The sequence below is a fragment of the Kogia breviceps genome, chromosome 12, assembly GCF_026419965.1.
Source record: "Kogia breviceps isolate mKogBre1 chromosome 12, mKogBre1 haplotype 1, whole genome shotgun sequence".
Taxonomy (NCBI): Eukaryota; Metazoa; Chordata; class Mammalia; order Artiodactyla; family Physeteridae; genus Kogia; species Kogia breviceps.
The window spans coordinates 65,532,593-65,552,478 of record NC_081321.1 but is presented as its reverse complement, the minus strand read 5'-3'; the positions used below and the strand labels follow the sequence as shown (position 1 = coordinate 65,552,478).

The 19,886-nt window shown below is 34.3% G+C and overlaps 1 protein-coding gene across 13 annotated transcripts in view; it reads left to right on the top strand.

Moving 5' to 3' along the window:
* Positions 1-19,886, top strand: part of PPP1R12A (protein phosphatase 1 regulatory subunit 12A) — a 151,022-nt gene that overhangs the window by 92,043 nt on the left and 39,093 nt on the right. For 7 of the 13 annotated variants that reach the window (XM_067009794.1, XM_059081633.2, XM_059081637.2 and 4 more), the window contains 7 exons: positions 1,632-1,776; positions 3,166-3,240; positions 4,289-4,377; positions 4,544-4,701; positions 10,532-10,656; positions 17,571-17,786; positions 19,045-19,139. In XM_067009794.1, coding sequence (XP_066865895.1) covers positions 1,632-1,776; positions 3,166-3,240; positions 4,289-4,377; positions 4,544-4,701; positions 10,532-10,656; positions 17,571-17,786; positions 19,045-19,139 — 903 coding nt within the window. Of the gene's footprint in view, positions 1-1,631; positions 1,777-3,165; positions 3,241-4,288; positions 4,378-4,543; positions 4,702-10,531; positions 10,657-17,064; positions 17,182-17,570; positions 17,787-19,044; positions 19,140-19,886 lie in introns of all 13 variants that reach the window. The other 6 variants (XM_059081631.2, XM_067009792.1, XM_059081628.2 and 3 more) reach the window with 1 other exon arrangement.

The following is a 19,886-nucleotide window of genomic DNA, read 5'->3' as shown; positions in this document are numbered from 1 at the left end:
ACTCTCAAGTACTTAGAATTTTGTATTGCTCAGGATATTTAACATTATTATAGTTCATATTTCCTATTGGGGGTATATTTTTATTATCTTATATTCCAGTATTATTTCTGTCTCTATTAATAAAGTATCTGATAATATTTATGTTAGTGGCCATATTTTTTTAACTTAAATCTTCTGACTTATATCTATTAGCATGCTTTTTAGATCACTGGCTCTTAAGTGTTGATATGCAGGCAGGAGACAGGCAGTGATGTGAGATCATATGCAGGACTTATTAAAAGTACAGATTGACAGGGCCCATCTCCCAAGATACTGATTAATTAAATGGAACTGGGGTGGAGCTGGGGAATCTTTTTGTTTGTTTTTTTCAATAGCAAGTTTTTCATACGGTTCCGCTATGGAGCCATAATTTAAAACATCTGCTTTAGGGCTTCCCTGGTGGCGCAGTAGTTGAGAGTCTGCCTGCCGATGCAGGGGACATGGGTTCGTGCCCCGGTCCTGGAAGATCCCACATGCCGCAGAGCGGCTGGGCCCGTGAGCCATGGCCACTGAGCCTGCGCGTCCGGAGCCTGTGCTCCGCAACGGTAGAGGCCACAACAGTGAGAGGCTCGTGTACCGTAAAAAACAAAAAACAAAAAACAAAAAAAAATCTGCTTTAGATATTGTTAGGAAATAAGGGATCAGTTCTTGAAACATAAATAAATAGTTATATATTAGCTATCACTGCCACCTCCTGTAGGTAAAAAGAAGCCCTTCTCAAGGTCAGCATCTTGGAAAGTAAGGTAAAGGTTAACCAGATTTGAGTTATAAAGTATTTAGTGTTCGCCTTTGTGTGTGGCGCTGTGCTATGTGCAATTTATAGACCCATTCGTTGCTCTCTGTGAGCTTTATTTCTAAATAAAATAAAGGTTGGCATCAGTATACAGTTATAAGGGCATACTAACATTTATGCAACTCTTTTCATTGTATTAAAATGTATTCCTGTTTTCTAGCTTTGTTGATGATTAGAATATCTGCTTTCCACTGCTACAGAAAAATAGACTCGACCCCTCGGAATATTTGTTTTGCTTTGTTTTGTTTCTAACAGTCATTTTCCTATGAAAATTTCCAATGGTAGATCGTAAAGGTTCATGAAGGCTTTCACAAACCAGTTCCTTAACCTCAAGGCAACAATGACACTACAAATAACTTTGTTTGATCCCAGTATATTTTTAGAACACGTTCAGCTTGAGATGATATATCATATGGACACTTGAAGACATTCCCTACAATAAATCAGTTTAACATACAAATTGATCCAATGGTTTTGAAAAATTACAGACTTTCCTGTAAAATTTTCAGTTAGAAACATTAACAAGAATTAATCAGTGTCATACCAAACCATAAGACTCATAGTCATTAGGAATTAATTAAAACTGAATCTATTATTATGGCAGTAACTCAAGATCCTCTATGCCAGTGTTCTCTGAGAATTCTTTTGTCCTAGTTAATTTGTTGAGGGGAGGAGGGATTCTGAACTATGAAAAGAAATATATTGCAAATTTTTGTTAACTTGCATGGTATATAGCTGTTAATTATGTCCAATCATTTCTAGATTTTAATGACGATCTAATTCACTGTAATTTGTTTAGACTTTTAATACAGGCAGGCTATGATGTTAATATTAAAGATTATGATGGCTGGACACCTCTTCATGCTGCAGCTCATTGGGGTAAAGAAGAAGCATGTCGAATTTTAGTGGACAGTCTGTGTGATATGGAGATGGTCAACAAAGTGGTAGGCCTTTCAAATGTACTTTAAATATTTTAACTTCTAGAAATAGTTTTGGTCTAAAAAATGTTATGAGAATATAAATTATTTATTTCTATTAAGTTTTATTAACTGTATAAAACATTTTGTGAATCATTTATTCATTTTTATTATTAAGTCTTTTCTAGCTACTTATGAGATGATTTGGCCTTGTTTGACAAAGAAGTATTACTCTTTCTGTAATAGTATTACCATACGTATTGAGTAGATTTGGGTATTCCATTGATATTCTATTCTTAGAAATTCATAAGTTAAGAAATTTTGCAAACTAAAGGTAGAATATATTCTAAATAATGAACTTTCTGGCATTCTGGAAACTTGTACCAGTAGGGTTATTATAAGGATTAAGCTGGCAGCAGGAAAAATCCTTACTATTTTTGGTCAACAGCTCTTTGAAGTTTTCTTTTCCACTATGAATAAAAATAGATTGACAGATGTTCATCTGGACTACTTTTTGAAACGAAGTCATACCTGTGGCTGGCTGAACTTCTAAGTAGTTTAGAAATACATATGTTTATTTTATTACTCTACTAAGAATTTAATTAATTTTTATGGCGGTAAAGTAGAAATAAGATCTCAAAACGGTTAAACTTGGAGTTACCATATGACTCAGTAATTCTACTCATAGCTATTATATATACCCAAGAAAATTAAAACAGATGTCCACACAAAAACTTATATACAAATATTCATAGCAGTATTATTCATTGTGTACCAGAAAGCAAAAGCAGATATCTATCATCTGGTGAAGAGATTAGCAAATGGTGGTATATCATGCAATTGAATATTATTCAGCAATAAAAAAGAATGAAGTAGATACATGCTACAATATGGATGAACCTTGAAAACAGTTTGCAAAGTGAAAGAAGCCAGTCACAAAGGGCCATATATTGTATGATTCCATTTATACGAAAAGTCTGGAATAGGCAAGTCTGTAGTCACAGAAAATAGATTAGCGGTTGCCTCAGACAAGGGGAGGGGGAGTGGGGAGGAGGTTGCTAATGGGTATGTCATTTCTTTTGGGGGTGATGAAAATGTTCTAAAATTGATTGTGGTGATGGTTGTAAAACTCTGAATATACTAAAACCATTGAATTGCACACTTTAAAATGGGTGACTTATATGTGAATTATAGATCAATGAAGCTATTACCAAAAAAAGTAAGGGGAGGTGTATCAGCTGCTTATCTCTCACATGGATTTCTCATATATCTCCTTCAAGTCATATGTACCATGTTTTATACCTACCATAAAAAATGTTATCTAACTTCTTTCTGTATAATCATACAGAATCACCAAAGGCATTTTATAATTTATTGATTTTTAAATTATCACCAACCCTCTTGTTTCCTGCGTAGGGCCAGACAGCCTTTGATGTAGCAGATGAAGACATTTTAGGATATTTAGAAGAGTTGCAAAAGAAACAAAATCTGGTATGTTTGATGACTGTCTAAAAATTGTCTCTATTAGTGAATTCTCTTAATAACTTTGAATTTTAAACAGCTGAAAAAGTATTCTTGTGATGTTTTGTACTGTTTGGTTTTAAGTTATTCCTAGCGATCAAATTAAATGACAGTGGGCTTCCCTGGTGGCGCAGTGGTTGAGAGTCCGCCTGCCAATGCAGGGGACACGGGTTCGTGCCCTGCTCTGGGAAGATCCCACATGCCGCAGAGCGGCTAGGCCCGTGAGCCATGGCCGCTGAGCCTGTGCGTCCGGAGCCTGTGCTCCACAATGGGAGAGGCCACACCAGTGAGAGGCCCGTGTACCACAAAAAAAAAAAAAAAAAAAAGACAGTGAATGAGAATAAAGGAATAGTGGTGGTGGTTTTTTTAGCCTTTTGTGTTGCTTATCCCCATTTCTCTAGCATCCCTTTCCCCAAATGAATACTTCTATAATGTATATGTTCCCAATAATAGTATCTTTTTGTAATTTCATAAGAAAGTTTGCTTAGAGGGTGGAGACTATAAAATCTCAGATTTCTAAAATAGCATACACTAGATAAGCAAAGAGTTACAAAACTAGGAAGCAGATGTTTAAGTAAAATATTATCAGACATCCTGAATGATTAATGGTCCCTGGTTTTTCAGTAAACTAAAGTTGGAGGGATCTTAAAAAAAAAAATCCAACGTAGTCCTTTGTGGAGTGGTTTGTTGTTGTTGTTGTTTTTGGCTGCACCGCACAGCAGATCTTAGTTCCCCAACCAGGGATCAAACCCATATCCCCTGCAGGGGATGCGCAGAGTCTTAACCACAGGACTGCCAGAGAAGTCCCCTCTTGGAGCTTTTAAACTGTCTAGTTCTTTTTATTCTTTATTCAAGCCCTTTTCTTTTTAGGTAAAACTTACATCTTTTATTTGTTTTGACTGTTTTGTTTTCATTTAGTGTTTGGGAAGCTACTTTGTTATTATTTAAAATTTTGTATTTTGCTCATTAATGTTATTTTAATAGTATTCTTATTTTCCTTTGCATAACTTTTATGAAGCTCCATAGTGAAAAACGGGAGAAGAAATCTCCGCTAATTGAATCAACAGCCAATATGGACAATAATCAATCACAGAAAACCTTTAAAAAGTAAGTAAAATATTAAAGTAGGTTTTGTTATTGTTTTAAATGAATTGTCATGATAGCCACAAGTATGATTATTAAATTTTGTGGTTCTGGGGAAAAATTAATGTATTCATTATGTATTTTCACCTTTTGTGTTTATAATTATTTCAAGGCTTTTTTCCTTTCACAGCAAAGAGACATTGATTATTGAGCCTGAGAAAAATGCATCCCGTATTGACTCTCTGGAACAAGAAAAGGTTGATGATGAGGAAGAAGGAAAAAAAGATGAATCTAGTTGCTCTAGTGAAGAAGATGAGGAAGATGACTCAGAATCAGAAGCTGAAACAGGTAAAATTTGAAGGATAAAGGTATTTTCAGTGATTTTTGATGAAGTGTAAAGTAAGATAAGATCAGGCTTTAATTTTTTTTTTTCTTTTTTTTTTGTGGTACGCGGGCCTCTCACTGCCGCGGCCTCTCCCGTCGCGGAGTACAGGCTCCGGACACGCAGGCCCAGCGGCCATGGCTCACGGGCCCAGCCGCTCCGCGGCAGGTGGGATCCTCGTGGACCGGGGCACGAACCCACATCCCCTGCATCAGCAGGCGGACTCTCAACCACTGCTCCACCAGGGAAGCCCCGGGCTTTAATTTTGAAACTTTTCAGACTGACATGCTACTTGTTAGGATACCTCCCAAGCCAGTAAATTGCCTTTCAGGGAGTGTTAGAAATTTAAGTATAGCTGTGATGTTATTGTTCTGTGCTTACCTGGCAGGTAATTGATCACCTCTGCATCTTACTGACCTATATTTTTAGGTTTGAAGAGGGTGAAGAGGCTTCTAAGATTCCCTTTGGATGGTGCACATAGGGTTAGATGGGTTCCCAGCAGCTCAAGAATGCTCCTGCTGCTTTCTGAGACCTGAAAGTACAGGAAGCTGGCTCCAACAGCGTCCCAAATATTTCCTCAGTAATACTAAAGTTTTAGAAAGTTGGGGCAGAGTCAGGATTTTTTCCTGTAGAGGTGTGGGGAAATTTACTTTGTTTTGAGAAATTTTTAAAGATGCAGAAAAGTATAATAAACATTCATATTCCAACTACCAAAACTTAGCAGTTGTTGACATTTAGCTATATTGTCTTATCATTTTTCTTTTAATAAAATTAAAACATTACCATCATTGTCTTCTTTTTTTTTTTTTTTTTTTGGTGGGGTGGGGGTACGCGGGCCTCTCACTGTTGTGGCCTCTCCCGTTGCAGAGCACAGGCTCTGGACGCGCAGGCTCAGCGGCCATGGCTCACGGGCCCAGCCGCTCCGCGGCATGTGGGATCTTCCCGGACCGGGGCACAAACCCGTGTTCCCTGCATCAGCAGGCGGATTCTCAACCACTGTGCCACCAGGGAAGCCCTACCATTGTCTTCTTTAACCATCAGCCCTAACCTACTTCTCTTTCCTTTCTTTCCCAAATCACTATCGTGAGTTTTCTTCTGAATCTTCTAGTCTATTTTTATACTCTTATCTTACATTCAGAAGTAATATGTAGTAATTATAAGGTTGTTTTGTTTTTATTATTCCCTAGGAGTTGTTATGCAACTTGCATTTTTTACTTGAAAGTTGTATTTTTTAGGTTTGTTTGTATCTATCTGTGTCTTTATGTATGTAACTTACCCTTTTAGTTGCTGTATAGTATTCATCAAATACATTAATTTCCCTTTTGATAAAAATTTACCTTATTCCCAATGTTGTGTTGTAAATAATGCTGCAGCAATCATTTTATAATTGCCTCCCTGTGTATATGTGCAAGAGGTTCTCTAATAGATACACTTAAACATTGGATTATTGAATCATATTTTCACTTTTCATAGATGCTGCCAAATTGCTTTACTATAACAATTTACATTCTTTCCCTTTTTATTATCAAGGATCTGTTTTCTGCTTTTTTTTCCCTCTGGCTCACATGTTTTTATAGATTTTGTTTACTGAATTGCTTTTATTCTGTTATCGGCTAATCACTCAAACTTCTGAAGAGGGACTTCCCTGGTGGGAAGTGGTTGGGACTTTGCCTTCCACTGCAGAGGGTGCAGGTTCAATCCATGGTCGGGGAGCTAGGATCCCACATGCCTCGCAGCCAAAAAAACACCCAAAACATAAAACAGAAGCAATATTGTAACAAATTCACCAAAGACTTTAAAAATGGTCCACATCAAAAAAATCTTATAAAAAACCTTCTGAAGAGCTTAAGATTCCAGGATTGCTGTCTTTGAGTTGTATAACCTGGCATTTTGGCATTTTAGCATATTTATCAGAAAAGGTATTTCATTTTCATTAAGGTTTTTATCAATGAAAAACTGTCATCATTATCAGGACCAGTTTGATGATCATTAGTAAACACAAATGGAGCCCTAGAATTTCTTGGACTCCCCATATTTCCTCTAGACACAACAGCAACAGTTTTGAATCAGTTTTTTTTACTCACTCAATAAAATATTTTCTCTAAGAAAATGTAAGAAGCTAAAGTTTACTAAATAAACATGTCAAGGATCATACTGATAATTCTGTTTCCCATTATAAACAAGATATTGCTAAATGGGCACAGGCTAGCTTTGTTGCCAGGTGATGTGTTATGGATTTCTTTATTTTCTTGAAGCTTACTAATCCTACAAGTAAATTATTTTTTGGAAATACACAAAGAGTTTTTTTTTTTTTTTTTTTTTTTTTTTTTTTTTTTTTTTTTTCCCTTGTGGTACGCGGGCCTCTCACTGCTGTGGCCTCTCCCGTTGCGGAGCACAGGCTCCGGACGCGCAGGCTCAGCGGCCATGGCTCACGGGCCCAGCCACTCCTCGGCAATGTGGGATCTTCCCGAACCGGGGCACGAACCCGCATCCCCTGCATCGGCAGGCGGACTCTCAACCACTGCGCCACCAGGGAAGCCCACACAAAGAGTTTTTGAAATTTATAAATGGCTAGATTCTAATCACTTAGGGATTTAATTTTTTATTTATTGCTGTCACATTGCTGATCAGGTTAGTCAGCATATCTTTTGCCTTGACGACAGTAATATAGGTAAAATTGGCAGTAGAACAACAGGTAGTCATTGAATATTATAATTTATTTGTATAACATGCTAATTAAAATATTTCTAATTATAAAAACATTATATGAGAATCAGCATGTACAGTGTTCAGGAACATGGACTGATTCATGCTAAGATTAATGTACATGCTTACCTAATAACACTTCAGTTAAATTTGTTCAGTTCATTTGAAAGATGAAATGATATTGAAATTTAAACTGACTCAGATACTTTTGCAAGTATTTAAAGTTATTTTTATGTAGTTAATCTCCTCTCTGTGAGACATGCCTTGGCTCCCAGTCTCTAGTAAAATATATCATTACAAATTAAATTATATGCACATGTGCACACGAAAGCCAGGACCAGCACCCAGATCTCCTAGCTCATGTAGTAGAATTCAAGAACTGGAAGTCCAGATATCTCACAGAGATTCCTGAGATTTTTTTACCTAATTTTTCTTAATTGGTCCCTTCTATACGGTTTACTGTTCAGTATTAGGCACCAGGGAGCTATTTAAAACAAAAAAAGACTTCAGATTTAGGCCAGTCTTGCCACTAACTAGCAAGTCTCCTGACCTTAGGTTGAAATTTCCCTGCTTGTAGAATGAGAAGTTCTGGATAGTTCTTTAAACTCTTCTATTCTATAAATATGAATAGAAGTAATTACCATCAAATTGTATTATATTAATTCCCAATTTGGAGTTTAAGCATACCAATCTCTCTCTTCTCAGTGAGCTAACTTTAAATGTTCCTCTGAAGCATTGTACTTGATAATTTTGTTCTTCGTGTTGCTAGTAGCCAGTTGTGCCAGGAAAATTTAACTCTATCTCGAGAATTAATCCATGTAAATGCTATGTGGTTCCTTCTCTCTCACTCTTAATATCAGCAAGACTTTATCATACTTTATTTGGCAAGCTTGAGAAAGCAGCCATTTCCCTGTAGAGGTATAGCTTGATCTGACAATTTCTAAACTGTTTCTTTTTTCTTTTTGTAAGGTTATTTCCTTGGGAAACTGTTTTATGTTAAATAACTATTTTGCTGAATTTTCTTTCATAAAATATTTTCCAAACCATTTTTAATCAGTTTTTTGTAAATCAGATTGAAAATAGGAACTCAGGGGCTTCCCTGGTGGCGCAGTGGTTGGGAGTCCGCCTGCCGATGCGGGGGACATGGGCTCGTGCCACGGTCCGGGAAGATCCCACATGCCGCAGAGCGGCTGGGCCCGTGTGCCATGGCCGCTGAGCCTGCGCGTCCGGAGCCTATGCTCCGCAACGGAAGAGGCCACGGCAGTGAGAGGCCCGCGTACCCTCCCCCCGAAAAAAAAGAAAAGAGGAACTCAATCAGAAGTTCAATTTCCTTCCAAATGATTTATAAATTTGTCAGAGGTAGTTGAAGGATTGACAATAGAGAAGCATAGTTTTGCTTTTAGGTTTTTTTTTTTTTTCTCTAGGACATGAAGTTTTTATTCTTCATTGAAATCAAATGGATAGAAAGGGCTTCAGTAACACTGATAATGTTTACTTAAGTTAGATGGTGGACACACCTGAGGTTTGTTTCATTATTATTCGTAAACCAAACATAAATGTTTGCATACGTGCATATACATTCTTTGATGTATAGATTTCAATAATATAAAAAATTTTTTAAACTAGAGAAAATAGGGGGAAAAGGAGAAAATAAAATGAAAAAACACATGTTGAGCTTTAGTTTATTATTTATTTCTCCTACTAGACTGTAAGCTCTATGCAGTTAAGATATTTTGTCTTTTCATTGACTGATATATATCCCCGGTGCCTAGGACGGTACTTGAGGTATCAGACACAATAAATATTCATTAAATTACTCTCTCCGGTTGGATGGATTGTTTTCCAGGAGGGATGGTCTAATTAGAGTATATGAGATTTGTACTTAACTGTGCTGAATAGGCTTAGCTTCTGTTGAATGAAAAAGAGGGATTTAACAACGAGAAAAAAGTTTATTAGACTGAGTTTCGCTCATTCAGTTTATTTGAAAAGCTGTGGTTATAGTGATTTTTAAATATTCCAGTTTGGCCTTGTCCTTTGATATAGTTTAAGATTATGCTTTTCACCCTAAAGATAAGGATTTATTAATGTTGTCTACTTAATCATAATGGTAACTTATGGTGGAAGATTCTTTGTAAAACTGACCTAAAGAAGGGAGAGAGGTAGTATAAAGAAAATGAGTATCTCATAGGGCTTTAAAAGCAGTATACTTCTTCACAAAAATATAGAAAGATACATGTCCTATCCCATTTTGAAACTAAAGGAATATTTTAAAACTGGATAAAATGACTTTTGACCATTTGAAAAGTGAACTTTTCTAGCCCGTTTATAAATTACAGTTAATTTAAAGGTTTAAATTTATATGTGACTTTTGCTAAAGGCCAGTTTGATTTATGTGTTCAAATACAGTCTTTGAATTTTTGCTAGCATCATATTGATTTTTTTCTAATATTTCAAAAATCTTTTTCTGAGTGATCAATTACTAGTTGGAGATGGTCTTGATACATTGTGAGAAGAGATTTAACCTAATTTAGCTGATATTGTGCCCATTTAACTTTAGACTTTTTAGGGGTGAGAAGGAATGCTCTTTGTGACATTTAAGCATACTGATTGACAGGAATATGTCATTATCGACAAAGAGCACTTTTAGATTTCCTAGAATAAAGAACTATAAGTTTTAGATAAGCAATGTAAGTTGTTTATTCATTCATTGGAAAACTGCATAGCTCTTGCATTTTTTGAAGTTACGTTGTATTCATGTATTCAAGTTTTAAATATTGATTTAAAACTTAAAAAAAAATTTCCATAGTGTTAAAAGTACACAAGTCAGATAGTCAGATTTTATTTGTGCTTTTTATTCTTAAAAGTCTGGTTGTGTGTCGTGTTCTTATTTAAGTCTCATACCTTTTGAGACATTTCTAGAAACTCCTTGAAAATGTCACTTGTTAAAAGGGAAAATAGTGGGAAAAGACTGAATTAACAAAACCTTAAGCAAAAATACAGTATAAAATGCTATTTTCAATACCATTGAAACTGAATTCATCTAGAATCATGACTCTTAGTGTTCTTTTTTTTCTTTTCCTTTCCCTAAAGATAAGACAAAATCCATGGCTTCTGTAACTAATGCCAATACTTCTAGTACACAAGCAGCTCCTCTAGCTGTTACAACACCTACTGTGTCATCTGGTCAGGCAACACCTACATCACCTATTAAAAAGGTAAGCCAAAATTGTGTTTGTTAAAAGTAAACGTATTCTGTGTAAGTACCATTTGAGCTAAAGCATTAAGATAGTTCTAAGTTTGTTTAAGGTTTTAGAATAAGAATGTATTTTTCTTTATTTCCTCTGAATCTAGTATATTCTTTTTTTCAAGTACTTTTTGCAGTTGATATCACAGTTGATCATTAACAAAAATATCGGGTTGGCCAAGAAGTTTGTTTGGTTTTAAGTAAAATAAGAGACTTTTTCATTTTCACCAAGAGCTTTATTGAGCAACATATTCATTAACCAAATGAACTTTTTGGCCAACCCAGTAAATAGCAGAAAGATAAAATTTTTCATATGAAAAACTACTGATCATGGTAGTTTTTTATTTCCATTGAACTTTTGAGAAGCATGGGGTTTGTATCCTTTATTTCTGATGAGTAAAGTTGCATTTTGGTAATTTCACATGTGTGTAAGTTAAGCACGAAAAGTACTACCACAAGTTACTGAGAAAACTGGAATCTAGATTTTCTAATTCATTTACAAAGCACCAGGTATGTCAGAACAAACCAGAGGTCATCTGCTGACCTCACCTCTTGTTATTTGTTGTGACCTTGAGCAAGTGACTATCTTCCTTATCTGTTCCCCCTAAAAAGGACAAAACAAAAATAATAAAGAGAAAATAGGTTAACATTGTTAAGCGGTAATTGAGAGAGGTTGGCTAGTGACTGAGTGCTCCCAAAATGTTAGTTTCATTTCTTCCTCTTCCTTATTTTGTTCTCCATTTATTCTTCATCCTTACTTTCTTGTTGATCTGATAAAGACTTTTCTTTTCCCTGCTGTTTCAGAACCTATACTTCTTTTAACTCTAATTAAAGATTAAGGGTTTTCTGTGGGGTTTTGTTTTTTTTTTTTAACCTATTGGTCTCTTTCTAAAGGCTTCTCACCACCAGCCCTTACCTAACTTTTAGGAGCAAACTCACTTCCCTCTCTGTGTAACACACACATGCACGCACGCATGCACACGCACACACGTAGACATATTCACACTCACATGCTTTTTTTTTTCCCTGGAACCATTTAAGAATTGAACGCTTTATTGAACGCTGTAACACTTTATTCCTAAATACTTGAGTATGTTTCTCTTAAGTACAAAGGCGTTCTCCTTCATTCCCTCACTGAAATCGTCATACTTAGAAAATTTAACATTGATATAATACCATTATTTATGTTCACTAATATACAGACCATACTCAAAATTTTCCCAGTTGTCCTCCTAGTAACATCTTTCTAGCTGTTTGATTTTTCAAATTAAGGGTCCACTTAGGGATTATACATTGTGTTTACTTATTTAAGTCTCTGCCTTTGGACTTCTTGTTTTGTTGCTTATCTGACATTATTTGGTTTGCATGGGTTTGAGGACTGATTTTAAATCCCCACAGTGTTTCTATCATATTGTTAGTTTTGCTAATCTTTGGATTTGGCTCCAAGTGGTCAAAATTTGAACCTTTTAAAACATAAACTAGAGAATTCTTTAAAAATCCATACTGTTATTAATAATCCTCTAAAACTCTTCCAGAGGAAAGCAGTAGTATGAATTCTTAGTGGTTAGAAACATATGAATTTCACTGGTACAGTTTGAATATCAGAAGACTCTGTGACTGAATTATCTTATTACCTTCCGTATTCTAGAACTGAGGGTTTCTTGAATTCAGTTAGAACCCATCCTCAAATGGTCATAATTTCATATGCTTTAAAATGAAATTCTCCAGAAGCAGTCTGTCTGCAAAATTTTCAAGATAGTTATCATGGCATAACTGGTGTCACCATGAGCTGCTTTAACTAAAGCTTTATTAATTCTAGAACCCCTTTATACTTCTTCAGTGAATACTAAACTTTAGCTCTTTTGATTATCTGTTAGAACTGTAGATTTATCAAGTTCCCAAAAGCCCCATTCCCCCTGGAATAGCTGGCCAAGAAACCAGCCTTCAGTCTTTTGAATATTTAACTAAGCAATCTCTTTCCAACTGTAGTCAAATAATTACAGTAGGGTTCTTATGATCAATTATATTTTTCTCAAGCATAACCCTAGATTTATGGCAGTTTACTGCTCAGTTTATGCCAACTGCCCTCACTGAAAGCAAATACTTAATAGCTCTGTTAGATTAGTGGGCCAGTAATTGCTTTGCTATAAAAGTTCTTATTCAGAATTACTTCTGATTCTGTAATTAAATTGATCTAATGACAACTGTTTAATTTGCATATTTAGAAAATCCATTTTATTCTCCATTTAAAGCATCATAACTTGCTTTAAAGATTACATTGTTTCAGTCTTTGTTCTTAAAGTTTTATGGGCAAATTTTATTCAAAGTAATAAAGTCATAGTGTACAAAAAAAGAAGTATTTTTAAGTTTTATCAGTATTATATGACTTTTAAAGCCTGTTACCATGTTCAGTGATACTGTATTTACTTTAATTTAGCATTTTAGTGTTTTTTTTCATTTGTTTTAGGATTTTCCTTGTAACTTAGAGACCTAACAGAAATTTCCTTGGATGGATTCTTAATTTGTAAATGCATCGTAAAAGATTTTGTAATTAATTAAGAGACGAGTTCTGTCTATTTTTAGGTTGCCACTTACTACTCTGCTTCTATTATCTAGACAAGTTACCTTACGTTCTCTAGCTTCCTCCACCAGTTCATAAACTATGTATATAAATACACACACACACACACACATTCATGGCAAGGAATAGATCATGAAACTGGAAGCTCTAAAACAGTATTAAATATCATTTATATTCTATAATAACTCATGATAACTACAGAGAAACATAGGTATATTCACTTTAAATGATCTTCTCTTAAGCTGTTAACTTGTCAGCTAAAATTATAGAACTATTTCTTTAGCAGTGAGATCAAGCCTATGATATATGGATATATTATCTATAAAACCATTAGTTTGATCTTATGATTTATTTTAACTAAAACTAGTAAGTTTATCACATTATTTAACTTACAATAAGTTAAATAATATACATTTTATATTAAATTTTTATCTAACAATAAGTTTATTGTTAGTTAAAGTTTCAACTAACAATAAGTTTAACTAACAATGTTTATATATAACTCTCTAGTCAAAATAAATATTGTTGGGATCTCTGCAAAAGATTACCTACTTTGCTGTATACACATACATTCCAATAAGCATAAACTATATTTTCTTTGCCAGATAGTAAAAATTCAGAGTTTTCTTGGAATTACATGTTCTTGCTAATTGAACCTACATCATAATAAAATTTAGTAAAAGACTACTATGTGTTGTGGGTATATGAAGTATACCAATAAAAGTGTATAATTGTAGATTGATGGTTTTTAAATGGAAGAAATCATTTTTGATTTGAGGTAATGGAGTTAGAACATTTGAGATAGATCTTGAAGAGTGAGAGGTAGTATTTCAACTAACAGAGAGGAGAGTTTGTACAGTCTTGAAAAAGAGAGAAGAGAAACTGTGATCAAAAGTAGGGATAATGTGGAATGTTGCAGGAAAAATGATTGTCTAGTTTGATTGATTTATAGGATACATATACGAAGTAAAGCAGGAAAAGGAGAGCTAGATTAGAATGTTTTCATTACTATGGTAACATTTTCATAATTTGATAGATAGTAGAGGATCATAGATGTTTGAACAAGGCCATGAGAGAATTTTAGAATGTTATTCTGGCAGCAATGTACAAGTGTATTTGAAGGTGAGAGACTGACTGAGAGAAGGTTTATTAGAAAGTCATTGAAGTTGCCTAGCATGATAAGAATATAAACCAGAGAAGTGGCAGTGGACTTATAAAGGAGAAGAGAAGATTTAGAGACTTGGCACTTAATTTGTAGATGGAGGAAGATGACAGAGAAGAAGTCTAACATGACTACGAAGTTTCAAATTTAGGTAGTTGGGACTTCCCCCGGCGTCCAGTGGTTAAGACTTCGTGCTTTCAGCACAGGGGTCATAGGTTCGATCTCTGGTCAGGGAACTAAGATCCCACATGCCACACAATGCAGCCAAAAAAAAGAGAGAAATTTAGGGGATTGAAGAGATTTTTGGTGCCAGTAACAGAAATAGGGAACTGAGGAAGAGTTGGTTTGGAAATGAAGGTGTTCGACTTTAAACATGTTGAGTTTCAGGTTCCAATTTTAGTTACATATAGTCCATTCTACAGGTAAATAGAAATTCAGGACTAGGACTCAGATTGAGCTGGAGAATAACAAATTTGAGAATAAGCTGAATACAATTAATATTTAGCCTGAGGATATAAGAAGACCCTACTCTAACATTCAGAAGAAAGTATAAAGAGAAGATAGGAGATAAAAGAACAGACTCTTGGAATGCTTATGTTACAGGGCTATGACAAGGATAGTTGCTACCAACAACAACAAAAAGACGAGGAAAGGGGTAGTCAGAGAGTAGGAAACTCAAAATAGTGTCCTGATTATAAAAACCAAAAGAAGAATTTCAGGGACTAGGTATACTTGAGTTTTTCAGAAAGGTTTATTTATATACCAAAAATTGATAGATGCTTTTCAACACATAAACCAGTATTTAAATCCATGTTAGGTGGAGAGGAGGTATATCTGTCATAACAGTGCAACAAAATTTCAAACTTGATAATATTGCCTCATTTTTCTCAACTCTAAAATATTGGATAATAGTAAAATGCTATTTCATTGGGTGATTGTAGGATTAAATGAGATAACCCATATGAATCACTTAGTTTAGGGCCTCGCACAGGTAAACATTTGTTAAATGTTAGCTTCTGTTGTAACACTCAGCAAATATTATTTGCTATATGACGATTGTATCATGGAGGAATAACATTTGCTTCCAGTTTGGGGAAAGTTCTGGGGTAGGGAGGGATTGGCAAACCATGGTCTGTGGGCCAAAGGTGGCCCACTACCTGTTTTTTGTACAGCCTGCAAGTTAGAACAGTTTTAATACTTTTAAATGGTTGGCAGAGGCAGGGGAGGATGAAAAGAAAAAGAATATTTTGTGACATAAATTCAAATTTCATTGCCCCTAAATAAAGTTTTATGTAACACAGCCACATTCATTCATTTGTGTACTACCTATGGCTGGGTTTGTGCTACAGCAGCATAGATGAGTAGTTATGGCAGAGACTCTATAGTCTACAAAGCCTGAAGTTTACAATCTGGCCCTTTACAGAAAGAAAAGTTTGCCAACCTCTGTTCTCGAGTACCATGACTTTAAACTCTGAAATCAATAAGGAATCATCTCAGTGCCTATCATATTATGTAAAATATTACAGAGCTTCCTGGACTTTCTTAGTCAATGGAGACCTTAGTGTTTTACTGATTTTTTTTTTTCACAGTGCCATTTGGCCAAAAAAAAAAATACCTCTTGGTTTCATTTATTAAGTAGTTAGGTACAAATAAGTTAGTAATGGCAATTTGTGCAGTGTCCAACAGATGTCACTGTACTTCTCTCAAAACTTTAAAATATCCCACAGCACCCCTGTGATTTTGTTCTTGCACCCTGGAATTCCTCAGTGTGCATTTTGAGAACTGAAAAATGCTTGTATCTCTTGAGTCTCTTTGCAACCTTATTGTTAGAAATTAATTATTGGAAGTATTAGAGGTATCTTGTAGCAGTTTTGTCTAGGAATTAGCCCTCCAACGTTATGGGTGCTTTAACAAGCTCTATTAAACTGCTGTTATGGCAAACCTTGGTAATAGGTGTGAAAGAAAGGTTGTTTGGGGTTTTTTTTTCTTTTTTAAATCTATATCCTATGCTTGTAGTAACTAAATAGTTGCTATATTTACCATCTGTATTTAACTGTGGTTGAATATTTAAACTCTGTAAGTGAAGTTAATGAGGTGAACTAGTTACAGACAACAGATGTTTCATTTTTAGGGCAGTTGGGAAGCTCTGAAAATGAAATAAATATTTGTACAAAAACAGTTTTTAGTTGAAATGTTTGGTGGAAAAATCAAACAGTAAATTTAAGGCTATGATATTTAAAATATTAATGAATTAAATATTATAATTAGAAGTATACTGATGATTGCTTTTTTTGTTGATGATGATGGATTTAAAATTTTTTAACCCAAGTACAAAGTGAATAAAAACAAAATTCAAGGGCAGTAGTTTTTTCACTTTATACTATAATACTATCTGCTCTATGTGCCTTTAACTGCCTTAGAAGTTTCTGTATTAGATTCTTTCATATTCTCTCATGCTAGAACTGGAACTTGTTCCCAGTGACTTTTAAAGATTGGATAATTACCCAGTTGTTGGGTTTTAATTTATTATAAAATTCTTTTAAAAAGAGAAAAGTCTGTTTTGCTCATAACTTCCTTTCCTGTTTTCATACTTTCAATCTTTATCTCTTTACCTGTCTTATTTTAATTGGCTTTAGTATGATTTCATTGCTCCTATCATGCCTGTGGTGGAATCAGTAGACCCTGCATCATGGAGGCAGGGCTTGCGCAAAACTGGCATTGTTCTTGTGCCCAGTAAGGGTGAAAAATCTATGGTGAGGCATTTCGATGTGCAAGGATTTATGTTAGGTTACAACATAACAAGTTTAATATGAATATTGGTTTCAAAGATGCATGGTTTTAAGTCATTATGGTGTGCTCATTTCTGTTCTCTGTATTTGCATCATAATTTTTCTGTGTGATACAAAGTGTGGAGTGTGTGTTCTTAAATCTAACATCTGGAAAGGTAATATTTCCTTCTTCAGTTTTAGATCTTTACATTTTTGACTAAGACATTAACCTGCTTAGTAAAAGTGTTTCTCCTGAAACTATTAACTATAATTTTAAACATATTATCTGTAAAATTCTCATTTTCAGTTTAAGGACTGATCAGTATTGTATAATTTTTCTCCTTTTCCTTAAAAATAAAATAAAATTAAAACAGTTTCCAACTTCAGCTACAAAAATTTCTCCCAAAGAAGAAGAGAGAAAAGATGAGTCTCCTGCATCTTGGAGGTTAGGACTTAGAAAGACTGGTAGTTATGGAGCACTTGCAGAAATCACAGCATCTAAAGAGGCTCAGAAAGAAAAAGACACTGCAGGTGTTATGCGTTCAGCTTCAAGTCCCAGACTTTCCTCTTCTTTGGATAATAAAGAAAAGGTAATCTGTTTCACAATTTGGTTTCTATAAAAACTATGATAATTTGTTTTCCAGGAATCAGATCCATTGGATTTTCTACTATGTATCATTAGATCTGTGTATCAACTTAATTCACCTGACTTAATGAATTACATGATAATACAAATGTACCTACCTTAAGCAGATATCTATATGGGATATAATTATTGGGAAGATCAGGTGTATTTGCCCAAAACATGAATTATGAGACTATACTCAATTAAAGGAATCCTTTATTCTGTTTGAGAATTTACAATAAAATGTATCAAGGAGCAAGCTAATTTTATATATTAAGAAGGGTTTTGAAAATTTAGGAACACATTTGTTCTAGAATGTGATTATACTCATAGGTTGCATTTATCCAATATCTGCAATTTCTTTACCTACTTTTTCATCTGATACATCACAGCTTTGTCCTAGTCAGCAATTTTAATAACTATATTTTGAAAGGCAGTATTAAATTGCATTAAATAGAATGCACCACAGTTCATTCAGTGCTATTTTGTATAATTGGATGATTTATTTTCTATTGCATTTTTAGTGCTTGGACATTTTTTTCCTTACAGTTTTCTTGCTCTATACAGGAGTGTTTACATGTATCAGAAATTCAGAAATGAATTTCTCATTAAGTAATTTTAATAGTTTTTATTTTGTATAAATTTATTTTCCAGTTGTTTTCCAAGTACTTGATGCCAGTATAATGAGAATGTAACAGATGTCATTGTCACTACACTCTCAGCCAGATTTGGTTAAATATAATTTAAATAACTTTTTGTTTTGTATATTTTAATGTTATATTTTTAAAACATAGAATATCAAGGTAGTAAATAGCTTGTATAATGTAAATAATTGAAACTTATCAGTGAACCGTATTTGAGACCTTATTTCTCTGAAAGAAGTAAAGATATTTTATCTTACAATACTACATTACAGTACATGTTACAGAAGTTTCAGAAAAAGTCATTAAAATGTGGAGGAATTTTTCTTATGTTAAAAAAGAGCTAATTCTAGATTAAAGAAGAGGGAAAAGAAAATTTGAACAGACTTTTTTAGTGTTTATAGTACTTGAATATTGATAGACATCAGTTTTGGAGTTTAGCTTGGAATTATGGAAGTATTATAAAATAAACTATGATGGCTGTGTAATTATACATTGTTGAATACTCTTTCCATAATACTTTTAGCAGCACCTATAATCATCACAGATTTATTTTCACTCTTTTTTCTCCCTGTTGTGTAGGAGAAAGATAGTAAAGGAACTAGGCTTGCATATGTCGCACCTACAATACCAAGACGACTAGCCAGTACATCTGACATTGAAGAGAAAGAAAACAGGTGGATTCATTATGATTTGTTTTATTTTTTTTACTATAAAATCTTTACTATCTAGCATGAGAGTTAAAACATGAGCATTGTTGTAATTATGTGGGATATGGATTTCAGGAAGAGATGGAGGGTATTCCTAATAGGAAGAATGCCAAGTACATGGACTTGAGGAGGTGCGGGTTTGGTATGTTGATGAAATAGCAAAAAAACTGAAGGCATTATGGTTGTAACGGAGTGAGGGGGCAGTGGTGGCAGATGAGGTCACAGACTAGTATATGCTTTCTAAATATTTGGAACATAATAGAAAAGGAGAAAGAAGAAGGGAGAAAAAGCCCTTACTTGATCACTGTCAACATTTAAATTTGTTTCTTCCTACTTTTTAGCACATATAGAGTATTAGAATTTTTAATATAATTGTAATCATGTTATAATATTCAATTTTGTGTCTTGACTTTTTCTTTCACTTAAGACCTCGTAATGTCTTATATGTTAGTATGTATTTTCAATAAGCATTGTTTTTCATTTAGTAAATAGTGTTCCATAGAGTAGATTTGCTGAGGTTAAAGTAACCATTTCCCCTCCCCAAACTATGGGCATTTAAATTGTCTGATATTTTGTCATCATAAATAAAACTTCTGCAAACATTTAAATTTCCCCCCTATAGTTAGGATTATACGTTTGGGATAGAATCTTAGAACTGGAATCTTAGTGAATTACTTTCACTTCTTAATAAATATTCCAGTGTTTTTCTAAGGG